Here is a 19,128-nt window from a genome sequence, read left to right as displayed (position 1 = left end):
TTCTCACACATCGCTGTTATTGCCTTCTGAGAGGTCTCATTGAACAGCAGTTGTTCCATCAGCGTACTTGCGTTTAACTGTTCTACTACAGCCTGACAATCCTGTTTCTCTGTGACCCACCTACCATACTCGAAGAAAGTGTGGTAGGTGGGTCCTAAAGTTCCACAATAGGAGCACGCCGAATCCGGCCTTCTCTTCCTTTTCGTTAAGTAGGCGTTAAATACGCCATGGTGTCAGTAGCTGGGTTAGCCAAAAGTTAACCTCCCCATGCTCCCGACAGACCCACCTTCTAACATTGGGGATGACGTGGAAGGGTCCACCTTCCTACTTCAGCATTCTTCTATCTCTTGCCACCTTGTTAATCTGTCGAAGGCTTCTTCCTTAGAATCAACGTTTAGTCTTTTCACCTGTTCGGCCACCTTGAGTTCGACCGGATCACGCCTGCAATGATAAACACTGCTTCTATGGACACTGTTCATAGAAGAGCCGTATTGCATTAGAATAGCCTTGCATTTTCGGTATTTTAAGGCACGTTGTCAAACTGGTGCCGCGTAGAGAATAATCGACAACACCGTCGTGGCAAGTAACCTTTTGGAGGACGGCGGGTCAGCCACTTTTATCATCAGCCTGGAGAGGGCCTGTGCTGTCCTTTCAGCTTAAGAGGCCACCTCGTCTTCGTGTGTGGTGAACTTGCGCTCGTAGTCCAACCATACACCCAGATATTTGGCTTGTTTTACAGGCTCCATCACCACTTCGCCTACCTTAATTCTTAAGGGTTATAGCCTCCTCCCTGCAAGGAACAACAGCTCTGTCTTTTTACCTGCAAGGTTCAACCCCCTGTTTTCAAGCCATTTCTTGGCCATGCTAATGGTAAGATTCGTCTTGACTCCAAGCTTCCGGGTGGCCTTGTCCACAGAGATCAAAGCTATGTCATCAGCGTAGCCAACCGCTTCCACATCTTTAGTCTAGGCCAAGTGAACCATCGTAAGCCAGGTTCTACAGAAGTGGCCCGAGTATAAACTCTTGAGGCACATCGCACTTCATGTAAAACTCAATTTTACTCTCTGCCGCAAAAGCCAAAATCATCCTGCGAGATAGGTATTCTAGAATAACTCTCTTAAGGAGCGGGATGTTCCTGCTGTCAAATTGGTCCATAATTGCAGCTTATTTAATACTGTTGAACGCATTCTTGACATCCGGGAAGACCAGTATCGGCACTTTGCTGGAATGTCTAGAAGTGCTAGCTGCAGCGTCCACCATGAAGCTGACCCATTGCAGAGTGTCAACAGTGGACCTCCCCGCTCTGAAACCATATTGGCGCTCCTAAAGTTTGTCACCTGTCTTGACATACTCAGGGACTAGACTTGTTAAAAATTACATCTAAAAATATACTTGTCAATGGTTATTGAAACCCCGAAAACAGGACATAACAAGGGTATAACGGCCCTTGTTATTTTAAAACCTTTCTAACAGTTTCTTACAAAATTTTGTCAAAAACTATTAAAAAACAGTTAACTGTGATAAAAATTAAAACATACATTGAAAAAATATTTAAACCCAAGATAACAAGGGTGAAAAGGATCACCCAGTTGAGTTTAATTGGCATTGTGACAAATATCCTCATCATTGACCACTTTGACCTCGAACATTGATGAGTTTTTGTGTGTGATCGCGAATTTCTTAATCGCACAGCAGTTATAATGAAAGGTGTTAAAAAAAACATCAAAACGCATGTTAAAACCATCATGTTATTAAAAAATTAAAAATACAACTTTTATTAATAGAAATTCGTCATAGAAGCATGAAACCAATCTCTTCTTAAATTCTAACGCCTTTGTTTTTCCCTTTAGGTCTTCCTTTTTTGCTTCTTTTTCCATCTTTCTAAAGACCTCGATGTGGAATTCCAAGATATCTGAGTCTTCAGATCCTCCGCCGTAAGTCTCGGAGAATCTCGTGCTGCCGGCATCGGATGGCACCGGCTTCGTTGGCGCTGTCAAAAGTACATCACAGTCGGGTCATTGATCTCACTCTGCCGCCCCCGACAAATTTAACCCGGGCCGGGGAGTCCGGTACTGCCTGACCCACGATATCGACGTCCCAGCGCATGTTCGTAGCTTTAAGGACTCCGATATCCTTACCCATGGGACAATCCTTGCCAAGGGCTGAAGTGACTTGACACACGCTGCGCGGCGTAAGACTTCGCCAGAGCAAGCTCACAGTAGCCCACCCTAAACCCGGCTCCACAACCGGGAAAAGGGATGAGCACTCTCTGTCTGTGCTCCGCCCAGCGTCGGCAAAAACAGATCGCGATCATGCCTCCTGCCATCGCTGTAAATAGCGAAACCGAAAAACACAACCACAACCAGATCGGACAGCCAATTTCGTACTCCACAAGGGTGCTCCTGAGCAAGACCGTTCTCCGTTGGCAGACATAATTGGAAATACCGAAGTACTATGTGGTTGCCCGTCCCGGACGTGTGTGTAGATGTTATTGTACGGACATGGGGTTGGATTTGTATTAGTAAAGCTGTCTCATAATGTCAATATTTTATCTACTAAACGGTGAGCTTTTTCGTGAACAGCTATAAATCGATTTATTAATTCGATCTACTTTTTTCCTTACTCGCTCTGCGTGTCTTGATAATAATTCTCATTTTTAACTCTTTAACTAATGAGAGCCTATGTCAAAACAAAACTGTAAAGATATAGAGACCAAAATCATGTTGCTGCCTTTCAAAGGTTAATAGACTTGCCTAAGACAGTGTATTATTATAAATAAAGTAATACGAGTATTTTGACATGTTAGTAACAAACCCACCGTTGCATGTAGTACGTAAATTTTAAATATTTTTTGTAAACCCAGCTTAATGTTATAAAGCAGATCAAATCGGACAAACAGCGGTGTTTTATTGTATAATCCAACTGTATACGGTACTACTGTCTTTAATTGTGAAGTCAGCGGTAATCACAGAGTAGATTGAATGATAAAAAATTTAGTTCTTTTCCGAGATAAGTTCTTGTGAATTTTTTGTTTCCTAAGACGAGTGATTAAAATATTTTTATTACGAACATAATGGCATATTGTATTTGCATAACTTGATCAAATCTCTGCCTTAGTTAACGTAATATTATTTTTTAAAAAAAGAACTATTTCGTTATATGTAGAATAATTAATTAATTATATGAGAAATTAGAAGTTGATTTAAATTAAAGTGTGTTGTAAAACAGTTTTAACTGTGCTTTTCGCTTAGTTGTATTTTTATAATATTTTTAATAAATTATTATACATTTTTACTTGTCATATGTAGTTCCTGTTACGTAAATTGTTTTATATCTCTTCAGCATAAGTATTATAAGAATTATTTTATGCCATTAATTTTATGATAATGAGCAAAGTGTGATGCCTGCCTGAATGTTTTCGTGAGAATTTAAACGTGTCGTATTTCTTGCGTAAAAGGGGAGTTTTACAATAGATACGGTCTCTCGTAATGTGGTACGGTTTTGTTACAATATTGAACAAACTGTTCTTTCTAGTTAACTTTTATATTTTGACATTATAAAACCACGTCTTAATTAATATATAAGTTTTGTTCTCGAATGTGAGATAATTTATATATTTTTTTTTGTAATAAAGTTGAAATGTTTAATCCATAAAAAACTATCCGGTTTATTAAACGTTCTCAAACAAAGGAGGTTCCTCTAGTCAACCAGTTTGTATTTCTTTTCTAACGTTCAAGCCTTACTCTTCACCAAATATTATTTATTTTTGTTTTTATTTTTAGAGGAATTTTCTTTTGTGGTACCATACTGTTTCTTTTAGCGAGAATTACTTCAGTGACATTTTTTTTTAACGAAAAAGTTAGGTCTTAGGTGATTGATTTCAGGGTACTTGTGCTATGTTTGTTTTTATCATTGTATGATATTTTGATTTTTACAACGTAAAGATCTTCAAATTATTTTCCTGCTATAACTCAGAAGAATTGATTAGAAAATCTGTGTTTGAATTAAAGTAACGTCCAAAGTACATATTTAATAATATTTGAAACGTATCTCTTAAACTTTGTACGTATATAAAGACACGAAAATTAAAAAACATACATCTCTTGAAAAAAACGCATTAAAATGTTTAAAAAAAAGTTATCTTCTCAATTCGGTTAATTTCAAAGTTTTGAAGTTGATGCCGAATTTAGTAACTTACTATTTTTTTTGTTTTAATTTGTCGTCGACTTCAAAACGTTAAAATCTAAAGAACTCAACAAGTATTAATTTTTACTTCAGTGCGTTTTTTAAAGACTACCATAGATTCTCTTTTACAGATTTTGTCGTAAGGACAGTTGCCGTAAGAAAGAAAAAATGTATTCAGACTCGGAAAAATTTAATTAATGTGAATTTTTATTTTAATGTATTTCGAAAACAATTTAACGAATAAAATTAGGTTTAACGCTGATGCAAAACGCATTAATAGAACTTATAATAATAAACAGTGTTTTTAATTTTATTTTTAACACTTCTTCGATTAAAGACAGAAAAAAATAGTTTTTATCAATAATCGCATTCCTTGCAGTTAAATTCTCTAGCCGATTATAAACAAACGGTCGTAAGCGTTGTTCCACTGTCCTTTTGCTTTGCAAGATAATGGAGTATTCTTCGACGACAGTTTTTTAAGGGCAGTCCACACCAATGACCAATTCTGTGTTGGTGCTGTTGCGTTTTCCATTTAGTAGATAGAAAAAGCAGTAGTACAGTAATGATCAAGGACAGCTTCCAGTCGCTTTCATTTTTACGTTTTTTTTTGTGCTGTGCCCACAGTTTGAGAACGTATTAAAATAGTTACATCCGAGTCTCGGTTATTCGGCACTGTACATTACGTACTTGTGTATTCCTTGTTCTGGATTTTGGGAAGAAAGTACATGTAAAGTTTATTTTTGGGCTTCGTAGAACTGAGTTGTATCTGAGCCACACGAGTTTACCGGACATTCTCTAATGTTATGAAGTGATTTCGTTGTATACCTTACTTTTTTTTTTATAAAATATCATTTTCTCTTGCGTTTTGTATCTGCAAAAAAATATTTTTGTGATAAAATCGCTGCTATTTCGACACTTATTGTTCTTACCACCCTGAACTATTGTTTCTGAATAACAAGTTTGTAATTCAAGGCTAATATAAGTAATTTCCGGCATTCTATGCTGTCGGATTTAGCGCAGTTTCCTGTGTTTCTAGACCTTCGAATTTTAACTCATTTATTATACCTTGAGCTAAGATCTAGTAGTAGTCAGTATATTTTTAAATACTTATGTTTAATTGAAACCGAATTCTTATATTTATTTTTTAGTATTTATAAAAAGGAACATTTTGTTAATTACATTTATTATTTTTGTTAGTACTGCAAAAGTCATCGTTCAATTGAAAATTTATCAGTATTCGATTGGTAGACTTATCAGTAAGAACGGATCTAACGTGATATGAATAAAATAACGTCGTACTAGAAACTCTACAAGAATTGAACTTTAAATTATGTAGTGTATTTTTCCGTCGAGTAGTATGTTATATAATTCGTAGTTCTTATTTAGTAATTTTTTTTACAAACATTTTAAAGTAAATATCTTATCACAGAACATTGGAAATAATTTATATGAATAAAATAAAGTCGTACTAGAATCTCTCCAAGAATTGAACCTTAAATTATGCAGTGTATTTTTCCGTCGAGTAGTATATTATATAACTCGTAGTTCTTATTTAGTAATTTTTTTTACAAACATTTTAAAGTAAATATCTTATCACAGAACATTGGAAATAATTTATATGAATAAAATAACGTCGTACTAGAATCTCTACAAGAATTGAACCTTAAATTATGTAGTGTATTTTTCCGTCGAGTAGTATGTTATATAACTTGTAGTTCTTATTAAGTAATTTTTTTTACAAACATTTTAAAGTAAATATCTTATCACAGAACATTGGAAATAACGATTTATCGTTTTTCTTTAAATAATTATACGATTTAGTGCTATGGTTAATAGATTGTGTAAATGTTCTGACCTGTTTATTAATAATTTGCATACATTTTATTAGTTAATTAGTGTATTTTGAGATACATTTTATTTAGATTGATTACTGGTAAGTTTACATTGCAATCGTGTTAATAATGCCGAGCTTGGCATTATTATTATTAGTTTTTAAGTACTAAAAACTTAACGGAGGAAAGGAACTACGTTCCTTTTGTGTAATTTTTAATGTTACTAAGTTTTCCTTTTTTTCTTCTGTTACAGGTACGTATTGGTGTGTCTTTATAAAGTTGTTTATAATATGGCTGATGTGTAAGTATACATTGATTGATGTTATTATTAATTAATATTGTAATAATTTTGTTACCGGTATAATATTATTTATGTCGAGTAAGGGTTATGCTGTTTTATGAAAATTACGATACGTACTAAGCTTTAATTAAAAAAGGAAACTATTTTAAACTTTAACTAAAAAGGTATTTGTTTATTTATTTTTTGCGTAGATTTGTAAAATGTCGAGTTCCTAGCTAATATTGTCAGATTTGTGTTCATTTTATAGTTAAAACATTTTATTCGACAACTTCTTATTTAGTTTCTATGTTGAGTATTGTAAGTTTTGACAATGGAGTGGTTCCGAAACGCGTCAACATGTGATAAAAGAATGAAGTTAAGAAAAGTAAACAATACTCAACATAGGAAATATAGTGATCCTAGGAGAAAAGATAATTATAATTATTATTTTACTTACTTTTTATCTGTGGAAAAAACTATGAAGGTAGTGAATGTTCGAATAGTATTAGCATTCTTAAAGATTAAATGTTGACCAATTGAATTGCTGGTATCTTTTTTATTCTTTTCCTAAACTAGCTAATATCGGAAGCAGAGTAATAATTTATGAAACATGTCTTCTTCTGTGCTTACTTATTTTTGTGATTGCAATGCTTTTGAAAATAGATAGTTAAAAAAGATTGCTTCCTTAATATAATTGGAAACGAATAACGGAATTCTGGAGAGGATACTTTAGATAAAATATGTAAGAAGTATAAGTAGTAGAATATTATTGTTCTTATTTCTTCTTATATATTTTATTAGTTTGATTATGTTTTGTTCTGTTTTATATTTTTTGTTTTCATTCTTTTGGATTTTGTTGTAATTGATTTTTTTCAGATTTATTTATTACTTTTTTGCAACATAAATTCAGAAAGAAACATATTGAAAATTATTTTTTTAAATTATTTTCAATTTTTTTCCTTTTCATTTTACGAAGTATTTTTTTTATTACGTTCAGATAAACTGAAAATAACTGTTTGATTAGATATTTTGTTGATATTTTGATAAGAGAATAATGTGAAAGTTTATAGTAATCAGATAAGTTATTTGACGTGAAACAAGACTGCATATTTTCTTTCATGTTTTCGAAAATGAAAGCTTGCACGATTTCTTTAAAAATGTTTAGCGTACTTATAAACATATCTTACTGTATACAGTACAAAAACGAATAGTTTATACTTGTATTAATAGATTATTATATTGCACTCCCTCCATCAAGTGAATCATAAAAGTGTAATGATCACTTTATACGAATATAAAGGTTATCAAAATATTCCATTTGAGTTTTATATATATATATATATATATATATATATATATATATATATATATATGCACTTGTAATAGAAATTAGTATTGTTGATAATGTACATAGCAATATATATCAGCATTAAATAACACGCCTATAGAGTTCACAAATAATAATAATCATTTATTTATAGCTTAGTCATTTTCAACGTATTCATAGACTAGTAATTTTTTATCGCTAACCAATTCAAAACTACTGTTTACTTTTCATTTTCAATAAACTTATTTGGTTCAATTCTTGGGATGTCCCGGTATGAATGGTATAGTTATTTCCTTATGTTATGTGTGACATGCTAGTTAATATTTTGTATGTATTAATGAATTCGTATGTTTTTTGGATGGCGGGCGGGGACGGTAGATACTGGACGGAGAGTAGGTGGTATTTTTTTGGGTGAATGGTGGTTGGAAGCCCTGAACAAATTTAAGATAACATTTATTGTACGCGTTGTTTATGAACATAATAAAAAGCTCCGTAATCAGAGCTTGTGAAATAGTTATAATGCATACGATTTTATGAAGAAATCAGCTGTAAAGTTAAGAAAATTTGAAGATTGACAAACGTTTAATACGCATTAAAAAAGTATTAACAACGTTCAAAACCAATTAGTGGATTAGACAGTTTCGATCAAAGCCATTTTAACACGAACAGTTAACGAGTTTCACGCAAAACATAAGGACTGCTTACATTAAATAAATTATGTGAAGAACTCCAAAAGAGTGTTCAACTTAAAGGTTCTAGAACTACACTAGCAGCTATCTTTAAAGAGTTAAGGTTTAAATGGTGTAAACAATAATAAAAGAGAACTTCTGATTGAGAAAGAAGACATCCGGTGGAAGAGATAGAATATTTAAGAAAAATGACCGATTGCCAAAAAAAATTTCTTGGATTATTTATTTAGTAGAATCTTATATTTTAACGTCCCATTCGATGACAAAATCGTGGTGGGGTGACAGTGGTGCAGGAATAAAAGTGCCGATTAATAAAGGTGATCGGTTAATCATAATCCACGCTGGAGGAGAAGTGAGATTCATTTCGAACGCACGTTAACGAGGAAAACGAATTCAAAAAGCGGTGACAATCTGGACATCTTTAATGATGTGAAGAGGTATCCACCATGGATATACCACTCGGCTGTCCACCACCCCTGCTGCTTCTAAGCCATAGGCTTTTGTTAGCAGTCCTAGTAACTGTCGCGACAGCGTCAACAACAATTTCATGAAGTGGGCATCTGAAAAATTAATTTCTGGCCTTCCCTCCAGTCTGTGATTGTTATCGATAATGCGCCATCCCACAATTCACTTGTAGAGTAGCCTCCGAATTCAAATGCGGAGAAGTGGGATGATTAATAAGTTAGAAAAGAACAATATTTCGTTTAATAAAGCAATGTTAAAACCCTCAATTGTATGACAATTAAATCGTATAGAAACTCAAAATTAAAGTACCATTTTGATGAACTATTAAAAAAACACGGCCTCAGGTTCCGCGACTTCCACCTTTCCATCCCGATTTAAATCCGATCGAGTTGGTACGGTCGACTTCTAAAAGATATCTTTGTATTAATAACAACGTTTTTAAATTAGGAAAAATGAACGAAAAATGAATAAGGCTGATTGGAAACCATACGGCTAACATGTAAAAAAAAGTTGAATCTGAGTATGAGAGGATAGGATCACCTCTAATCGACGAAATGACGCATAAATTTATCATACATATTTGATACTCGACTTTTTTCCAAACGAACTATTAAACAGTTTCATTTAACGTATAACTACAAAAAAAATTTGTTTAGCTTTATTCTTAATGCCGCATGCATGACAGTTTTTTCTCGCTGAAAAAACTTAATATGCTCATTAATTCACGTTAATAAACTTTGTCTGATCTAGTTTTTTTTTATTACGCCGTACAAGCTGGTTATATAAATTATCATTGTGTAATCATTTCTACATTTCCTGTTTTGCCGTTTGATGTTTTCTTTCGCAAAGGTTGGATGAAACACAGGCAGCTCCGTTCTATGACGAGGGTATTGGAAAGTTGGTACCATGCTACGACAAATGTCTAAATCGGAGTGGCTACTATATAGAGAAATAGGGTAACTATGTAAAGTGCTTGTTACAAATAAAAAATGTTTTATTTTCACTGTGGTTTTAATTTCGTGACCGATCGGACCTTAAAAAAAATAACCCTCGTATTATGGCTCCAAGCGCTATAAAATGATGGACAGGTACTTGCTGGCATTCAGCGACCTAGGCGTGGCAGCGAATTGCTGCCTAGATGAAATAAATTTTATTATGGATTCATATATATTTTTAGTAGTTGTCGGGGCGCGCCTACCCATTTTAGCAAATATATGACAAGTGAGCGGTTGGGACACGTAAGCCGATGGTGTATGACACCACGCTTAGTTCGCTCACGTTGTTAGGTAAGCTCTAGGAGCTATGTTAGCATACTAGTTAGCTATGTTAGCAACTGTTCGAGGCACAGTTGCCGTTTGTGGCACAGACATTCGGTCTTTATACTTTAGGGCGAACAAATGGGGTGGTGGCGGGAGAAATGCCAAGCAAACCATAATGTTTAGGCGTGGTGAATTGATTAATGAAAAATCGAGGTTTTAACTATTACGACTTTGCACAATAAAATAATGTAAAAAAAACATTTTTAACAAAAGATCATACAGGAATCTTGAACTACATCGCGGTTACTCGGCTTCGGTAGTAGAGTACATCCTCACTTGAACGATAGCTTCCTTGTAACTCGATAAATCTCGGGATCGTACGATCTCATGTTCTACTATGTTCTAGTTAAAGGTAGGAGTTTTTGCGTAGAGGTGCCAATTTTTCTCAGTTTACGTAAACAGTTAGCTACCACAGACCGTACGAGTGGTTTCCTGACTTCCAGAAGCATATTATCAGTTACGGATACAGACATCCTGGATGTTGCTCACCGTTCGTCCGAGAACAATAAGGCTCTTGGAATCCTTAGAAATGGTTTGCCGTCCCGTATTGGTGATAGGTTACCCGTTAGGCTGTCTGAAGCTCCCTTTCTACGTGGGAATATAGTGTTACCACGGCAGACCGGCTGCTAATATGCATGTCCAGTTTTGCTGGTTCTACTTCGATTATTTAAATGAAGTGGTAATGTGAAACTGAAGGATATAAAATGAGTAACTTGAGTATCACGGGACTTCCAATCCGGATAACAGAAATTAGTTTGTTCGGAAAATCCGAGTTCGCCACGCCCAGAATAATTTATAGACGATCACCCTGAAGTTTTTTATTTTTTAATATTCTTGAATATGCGATATACTTTATTATGATATTAGGGTTCATTGGAAGTGTTTGGTTGTGATATTTTTTGATAAGATTATTAAAGAGGAGAAAAAAAGCTCCACCAATTTTTGCCTTTATCGTTAATTGACAGCATGAGATATACATTTGAAAGTAACGTGACCAAAGAGAAGAATTTGTAATAAAAAATATTTACCGTGTAGCTGTATTTTAGCCCTTCCTTAGTTTTATTTAATCTAGTTACTCGCGGTAATTAGAAACCTTGTTTTATCAATATTTAAAGGAATTTATTTGTGTGTTTTTTTTTGTTTTGCCTGAGGAGTAGAAAATTTAAAAGTTTTGTGTCTCAGTTTTACGTTGATTTTTGTCTGTAATGTAAATAAGGTTAAATTTTGATATTTATTGTAGGTTTATTATTCGAGTCTATGTTTTTGTTGTGGGGTAATGAGGGAGAAGCAGATATAAAACAGTGTGTGAATTGGTGTGTGTGTGAGAACGCGCGCGTTTGTATGCAGTCGTTAGCAGACAGACTCCGTTTCAGACCTACTGCTGAACTTCTCTTTGTGTCTAACGTTGCAGTCGACCTCCTCTTAGAAAGAAGAGGGAAATGTCCTCGCAGCTCGCTGCTGCGAGGCAGTCTGTTGTAATACTGTAATATGAAATTAGAGCTCGGCTGTACTGCCAGATAAAGAAAGGCGTTTGAACTGTGTTGAATAGATACAAACTAGAATGATACATATGTTTCCGCTCGATCTCAGTTTTGTTGTTAACCCTGAAATAATATTAATTATTGTCCAGTTAATATTTTATAATTTACTACCAAATAGTGTTTCCTCTTACGGTTATTGAAGTAGATACTATAATGATAATAATATGTTATTACAAAGAAAATAATTGTACAGGTAGTACCCAACAAACTAAATAAATTACCAATAAACCAAAAGAAATTCGTAAGACGAGACGGAAAAAACCGATTGAAGGCTGTATTGTTCCGAGATATAGGATAATCGTGATTTCTACCTATAAATTATTTTTATCAACTTTTTTCAGGGAGGCTGTGCTATGCCAGTGTATTGCCACCAATGTAATTTGTTACCTAGTTTATATTCTGTTTGGACATAATCTCGAATAAATTGTGATTGCTGGTAGCAGGACTGAATTTTTATTTCATACAATATAACCGATCTACACTGTTGATTGATAAATGCAATGAAATGCGTCACGATGACCTGATCATCGGATGAAGGGCAATTAATAGTTTTTTCTCATCTCACTCCTTCCCGCTTGACTTCGAATAGTACTCCCACTTCCTCTACAAAATTCTCTCCCCGTACTTTTGACTAAAGGGTGTCGAAATAGATAATTTTAATCTACTAGTAGTTTACAATAAAACAATTTCTTAACCTCGTACTTCCTTGATTTCGCGTCTAATTTTATAATTTACGTATTATATATTATAAAGTTTATATATTATACTTTATAAATAAATAAATATCGATTTCTGGACATTTAAAAATTCTTTTTACGTCACTCAATATACAATCCCGTTTTATCGAAATCTAAAATTCTAGTTGAGAATGAAGGTCAAATTAGAATTTCTGTCTTACAGATATATCGGTGGTAATAAATCAAAAGAGTTCAGGTAGTACTTAAGATGTTATGTTTACAATTTAAGTAAAGGATGAATTAATTAAATTTCAAATTCGTCCATAAGGTTATATTTATATAGTGTTTGGCTTAGTGAAATATTCATTAACTTGTGAAATTGATATAAGGAAAACTACCATAGGTTTAAAAAATCGTGTAAAAGTATACCGTTTTATATTCGTCAAATTTGAGATATCAGTTTGTTAGAAAAACGTTTTTTTCAGTTTGTAAAAATCGAATTAATGATGAGTGTAAGTGGGTTTAGCCTGAAATATTTAGGGTAGTTGATTTGATTTTTTTTATTTTCATTATTCAGCTAAGAAAAATGACTTTATTAGTTATTTCTTCTTCACTAGCTTTGTGAGGCAATTTGATTATTTTTAAACATTTTTTACTGAAGTAGGGACGAATGTGATGCGGAAATGAGCATTGTTCTTGTATGTACTCCGAATAATGGAGCCATAAGCAGGTACTCTTATGGGGTTGGGCGGAGTTGCATGATTCATTTAACAATTTTCTCGGAACTATTATCATGTATAGCAAAAAAATGTAGGTATATAAATTTTGTTTGGGTGTATATTTATTTAGCTCTCCTGGATTTAAAATATTCGCTTTAATTCATTTCATTAATATGATTTTTTTTTAATAGTATGCTATTACGAAGAACCATTAATAAATTACACTTAATTTTAAGTAAATTAAGTTATTTTATCTTATAAGATTGTATTCCTTAAATGATTTGTAATGTTATGCTGGATTTAGTATTTTCTTTCGACATTATAAATTACTGTTAATAGTAGTGTAATTTAACGGGTGTGGAACTAGAATAATTATTTGGGCTGGTTTTAGAAAAATAAAAACTGTAAAAAAAGTAATTTATCGAAACCCATTGAACCAAGAGGAATAATAACAATAATTGACATATTCAACCGTTACAATTGTTTCGCAGTAAAGTTCGTTTAACATCATTTGACTTGAAATTGGTGTAATAGAAATGCCAAAATATTGAGATTAAGAAGCTAGTTTAGAAGTAAGCTGTTCCATTTCTTTAATGTTCCATTAAAGAACACTCGAGTAGATACATAAGGACAGAGTTATTACCTCAGCATAGGGTTTTCTTTTAGCTCATTTATGTTGACTAAATTTTTCAAAATTGAATATTGAAATTTTAATATTTGTAAATTTATTTATGGGGAGAAGATAAATTTTAAGTATAAATGCTAGTAAAGTTTTGAAACATCAGTACCAACTTTTACCCGCATAATGTTTAGTTAAAATAATATTTGATGCGTGAAGTGACGAAATCTAGATTTCTCTTTGTACCTTAGTTACCAAAAGCGGGAGCTCCAACAGTAAACTGAAAATGTTTACGTACAAGAGGTAAGATGATATACGATTATATGAAGACTAAACATTATTTACGAGGGTTGTCTGAAAAGTTTCTATCATAAGAAGACGTATCTTTTCTGTCAAATATAGTTTAATTTTTCAACAAATTTTACTTTCAAGTCGATACGTTTTTCCAGCGGGTTAACCTCTTTAACCCCTCCAAATAGTTGCTGGCGTCTTTTTCCGCAGAGTAGGCGTTTACGTATGCGATAACCTCCTCGTCCGATGAAAATCTCTTTCCTCCAAGCGAAACTTTAAGTTAGGAAACAAGAAAAAGTCGCTTGGGGCCAGATCTGGTGAATACGGTGAGTTGTCAACCAATTCAAAGTGCAGTTCGTGAATTTTAGCCATGGCAACCGTCGGAGTGTGAGCAGGCGCATTGTCCTGATGGAAAAGCACTTCCTTATTCTTCAAATGTGGTCGTTTTTTGCAATTTCTGTCTTTAGCTTGTCAAGTAATGATGCGTAATACTGTCCCGTTATTGTTTTACCTTTTTGAAGATAATCAATAAATAAAATTCCGTTACTATCCCGAAAAACAGTTGCCACCACCTTCCCGGCCGATGGAACAGTCTTTACATTTTTCGGATCAGTTTCACTTTTTACAGTCCACTGTTTCGACTGTTGTTTCTTAGGAGTGTAGCGATGGATCCACGTTTCATCTACAGTTATGAATCTATGCAATATATCTGACTCGTTTTGCTTAAACTGCTCCAGCAGGGCCTTTGAAATATTCATTCAAGTGCGTTTTTGGGCCGAAGTGAGCAAACGCGGCAACCAACGCGCGGATAGCTTACGCATATCCACTTCTTCTGTTAATATATGACACACACGTTCTTTTGATATGTCCATAGCCTCTGCTACTCCAACCTTAATTCGTCGGTCGTCCAGTACCATTCGGTGAGCTCTTTCGATGATATTGGTGGTGGTTGCAGATTTTGGCCGTCCCGAACGCTCATCATCAACCAAGCTGGTACGACAGTGTTTAAATTCAGCTGCCCATCTTTGCACGGTGGTAAATGATGAGACAGTTCCAATAAACAGCGTTCAACACAATTTGCGTTGGCGTATTGCCTTTCAAAGGTAAGTATTTAATCACGGCACGATATTCGATTTTTTACATTTTCACAAAAACACTCGCAATGACTTTGTCAAACGATTATCAAACAACTTAGCGGCTTAAATTTTAATGAGTACCTTTCAACGCATGCGCGAATACAACTTCCTAACTTTTGTTGACGTATGCTGCCATCTTCATGTTGAGGCCCAAAACTTTTCAGACAGTTTTCGTATATTACGTAAATGGTATCGCTGTACTACAGTATGGCTGTTGGCCGGAAGAAACGGTCCGAAAAATATATTCAGTTTTATAATATTTACTGTTTGTTACCGGTGAAGATAAAAGTGTTAAGTGTGAAGATAAAAGTCGCTCTGTGTATAAAATTTGTCCTGTAGAGTCGTATTAATTTTTAAGACTTCATTTTGAAATAATATTTCAATTTTCGAATTGCTGGTGGAGGAAGAACTTCCTAAGCTTGCAGTCTTAACAATATAGTTTATATTTGGAACTTTATATTTCCATCACGATGATTTATTTAATTTTGACTGATGTATGACATGCTGTTTTTCTGATGAAAGAAATAACTATAAACGTTTTTGTACATTAATTATCAATAACTATGTACATCTTTAAAAATACATTTTGTAAATAAAGTAATTTTATAATTTACTTTTCTTGAAAATTTTGTAAAGTGACTTGCTTTCTGTCTCCTTCCCCTGTGGTTTTCATATGTAAAAATGAAAACTGAAAATGGTTTTACCAAATGGGACTACATATATATATCAGTTACGACATATTTTTAATGAAACCGAGGACAGATTTAAAGGTCCATTTATAGATTTGTGCCAAAAATACTACTAATATAAGATGGAAAAGAAAACTGCACGAAATTGAACACAATGATATAATTTCAGAGCGTCATGACTTTCATACAGAAAGAAAGACGCAAATAAAGGGTATGATAGTAAAAGTCAAGAAAAGAGAATACCTAGTAATGATAATAAAATTATTATAGCCTTTGGATTACGCAGGTCTTCCCTTGCCCTTGCTTTCTACAAATATTCATAAAAAATACGCGGATTAATAGAGACGTCATCAACTGTTCTCTTTATCATATGAAAGATAAGAGGGCATGCTATACCTTGTAGACCAGGTCTTACTTGATCTGGAAGCCAATTGAAGAAACAACTTTTGTTAAAGAAGCATTTATGTTCAATGGTTTTACTAAAGTAACCATCGACAAATCAGCAAAAAAATTACAAGCAAAACAACTGCAGAATAGTATAGAAAAATGATTGGCAAAGTACGGAAAAAATTGCATATTGTTCTCAGTTTAGCAGCAAAATATAAAATAAATTTCAAAAATCAACTTTAACGTTATATAGTGTAAAAATTGGCCTTTGGCCTTGAAAACGCTGATGATAAATTTGACCCTCCAAAGAACGGGGAAATTGCAATTTAGGATATTAGGGAAAACTAAAAGAAACTTAAAATATAACAAGAGAGCATTTGACACTTCATAAATAAAAAATAAGACCTGAGATATCTGGGTTAATCCAACATAACCAAGAAAGTTGGTTAGTTTGTTAGAAAAGTTATTTTTAACGTGAAATGTCCACGTTAAACAGGAGTTTAATTATAAAAAAATTATTCCTTTATGACGCAGAAACTTCATTGTTGAATAACGATAGTGGATCAGTATATAGATAAATAGCTTTTTAGAATATTTAATAAATTGAACGATTTTAAATAGTTTTTTGTTTTAGTTTTGTAATAATACTGAATGGCTGTTAAATTTTGCTCACAGGAGGAGAAATCTTTCTTAATGGTTAACGGTTCATGCTATCTTTATTTAACTAAAAATAGATTATTTTATCTTATCCAGCCCATTGTTAGGAATATGCGTTAGGTCGTGGTGAGCAATTTTGAGTTGCAATTTTTAATGGTTAGGTTATTTTTAAGGTAACTTTACTTGCTTGGGGCTAACTTTGTTTAAAGTTTGCTTGGGATTGGTTAAACGATTTTTTGTAATTCTATAACCACTGTTGCAAAGGCTCTTGCATTCCATAAGGTTTTTATTGTTGGTCAAAATTGCCATTTATTTTTAACAAATATGTTTGTATACGATTTCTTCATTTCCATATTTTTCAGTTTAATGCTAGTCTTTTCTTTGTATTTAATTTTTTTCCGAATGAAAAAATAAATTTTTTAAAATTAGCAATTCTGATGCAAGAAGAGGTAATGGTATATTATAATATTAATTATGCAAGAACATGCACGATAGTTCTCAGACTGTTATTGTTAAGTTGATTACCTAAGAATAGCAGCCTCTATTCTGATGTTTTGTGTAGGATTGAAAGCATGAAGAAGATAAAAGAAAAACATGTTGAAATAGTTGGTGGCCGTGGAAATTTTCGTAATATCGCTTAGTTAATTAATCAATGGTAACCTTTTTATTTTTAGTTAAGAGAGATTATTGTTATTAGTGTGATATTTATAACCTTTTTTTTCTATTAATAGAAAAAAAAGATACAAGAAAGGATTTATAGAAATATGATTATCATTGAGAATTTTTTATTATATTATATGTGTACCCTGATTGAACCGTTAATAAAAAGTATGTTAATTCACGCACTATAGAATTATATCTACTAAAGATTTTTTTTGTAGTTTTGTAAATAACGATTCTTAATTCTTATCCATTTACATGTTATAATTCGTGTAATTTTTATTATAGTAAGTACTTTTCACCCTGGTTTTATTATGTAGAGTGTAAGAAGTTTGTTATAATTTTAGTCATCACATTCTGTATAATTCTAATGTTTATAAAGTGCAAAAATCGGTATATTAAACTGTGTAACAGCATCGTATAAATATGGAAATTTAAATAATGACCGGCATTATTTTAATTTTACGTAGCTGTTGTAAAGCAGTGTTAAATTACGCACAATTTAACATTGTATTATAGTTGTGTCGTATTACTTTGCGGTTACTATTTTAGTCGCGCGTAATTATCGTATAGCTTTCCCTTCTTATTGTGATAGCGTATATATCTAATGTTTTTATGTTTAGCTATAGGAGTACCATTTTAGCAGAAAATAATACTTCTTTATGTAGTTAATGTATTCACGTATTTTTTATGCAATTAAAGTTTTCGTAGAAGTTATTTATCGATATCTTTGATATAATAATTATAATTGCATAAATACTACTTTACACAGAACCTACTAGAGTTACGTGTGATAGAAAGCGCGTAGTCGTCGGGAAAATTGAAATCTGATCCACGCAGTCACCAGAGAGCTGTTATATCGTTTATGACAGTTTAAAAGCGTAACGCGGCCAATTTTGAGTTCGAATAATCCTATTGAATAAATATTAAAAGTATGAATTCACGCATAAACACTACATTTTTCGGGTCGTACAAGTTAAGGAACTTGTACAAAATGATCATATTGCTCTAACAACAAAAACGTAACGTAAATAGATTTCAAAATGTTAATATTCCAATGGAATTTATGGAGAAAAAAATGATGAGGGAATTTCTTACTAATTTGTTTGTACCTTTGGTATTAGATTGTGATGGTTAATTGTTTCTACTGATTACAGTTGACCTGACTTTTTATCGAAAAAAAAAGATTGTGTCTCAATATATTTTGGTTTGATTCCGGACTGGATTTGAACCCCCTCCTACCAGTTTGCTATAGGGTATCAATAAATTCCGTTGTAAGGGACCGTCTGCCCTTGTGAGTAGTAGTTGTTTGTTAAAACAGTTATTAAATGTTTCGAGATAATGTTTTTCTGTATTGCAGTAAATGTGTCTTGAAGTAAAAGTTATTTTCTACTTAATTGGAGGCGCTTTCTTTAAACGCTTTTTATAATGCAAGAAATATTTTTATCCTAATTTGTCCAAACCCATGTGATATTTTATTGATTTAGTAAAAACTAGCTTCTCCTGGCGTGGCTACTGCACGTCTCCGTAACCAGGCCCTCCGGACGGGTTGCTCTGGGGGGCGGCGACTCGGAATGGTATTATTAGGTGTCCAAAATTAATTACCTCTTCTGTAAAAATGTTTTTTTTTTTAACTATGAAAATTGACGAAGGAA

General features: G+C 33.1%; 1 protein-coding gene across 6 annotated transcripts in view; it reads left to right on the top strand.

Moving 5' to 3' along the window:
- The window catches only part of slmb (beta-transducin repeat containing E3 ubiquitin protein ligase slmb), a 163,816-nt gene that overhangs the window by 22,681 nt on the left and 122,007 nt on the right, over nt 1-19,128 (top strand). Inside the window, exon 1 of one of the 6 annotated variants that reach the window (XM_075367042.1) lies at nt 17,447-17,468. The exons of the other annotated variants lie outside the window; for them this stretch is intronic. Coding sequence (XP_075223157.1) covers nt 17,466-17,468 — 3 coding nt within the window. The 5' untranslated portion in view covers nt 17,447-17,465. Of the gene's footprint in view, nt 1-17,446; nt 17,469-19,128 lie in introns of those variants that run through there. 6 annotated transcript variants of the gene reach the window in all.

The sequence above is a fragment of the Lycorma delicatula genome, chromosome 5 (genome assembly GCF_047948215.1).
Source record: "Lycorma delicatula isolate Av1 chromosome 5, ASM4794821v1, whole genome shotgun sequence".
Lineage (NCBI taxonomy): Eukaryota > Metazoa > Arthropoda > Insecta > Hemiptera > Fulgoridae > Lycorma > Lycorma delicatula.
The sequence above is the reverse complement of the archived record's forward strand: the minus strand, read 5'-3'. Positions and strand labels throughout refer to the sequence as shown.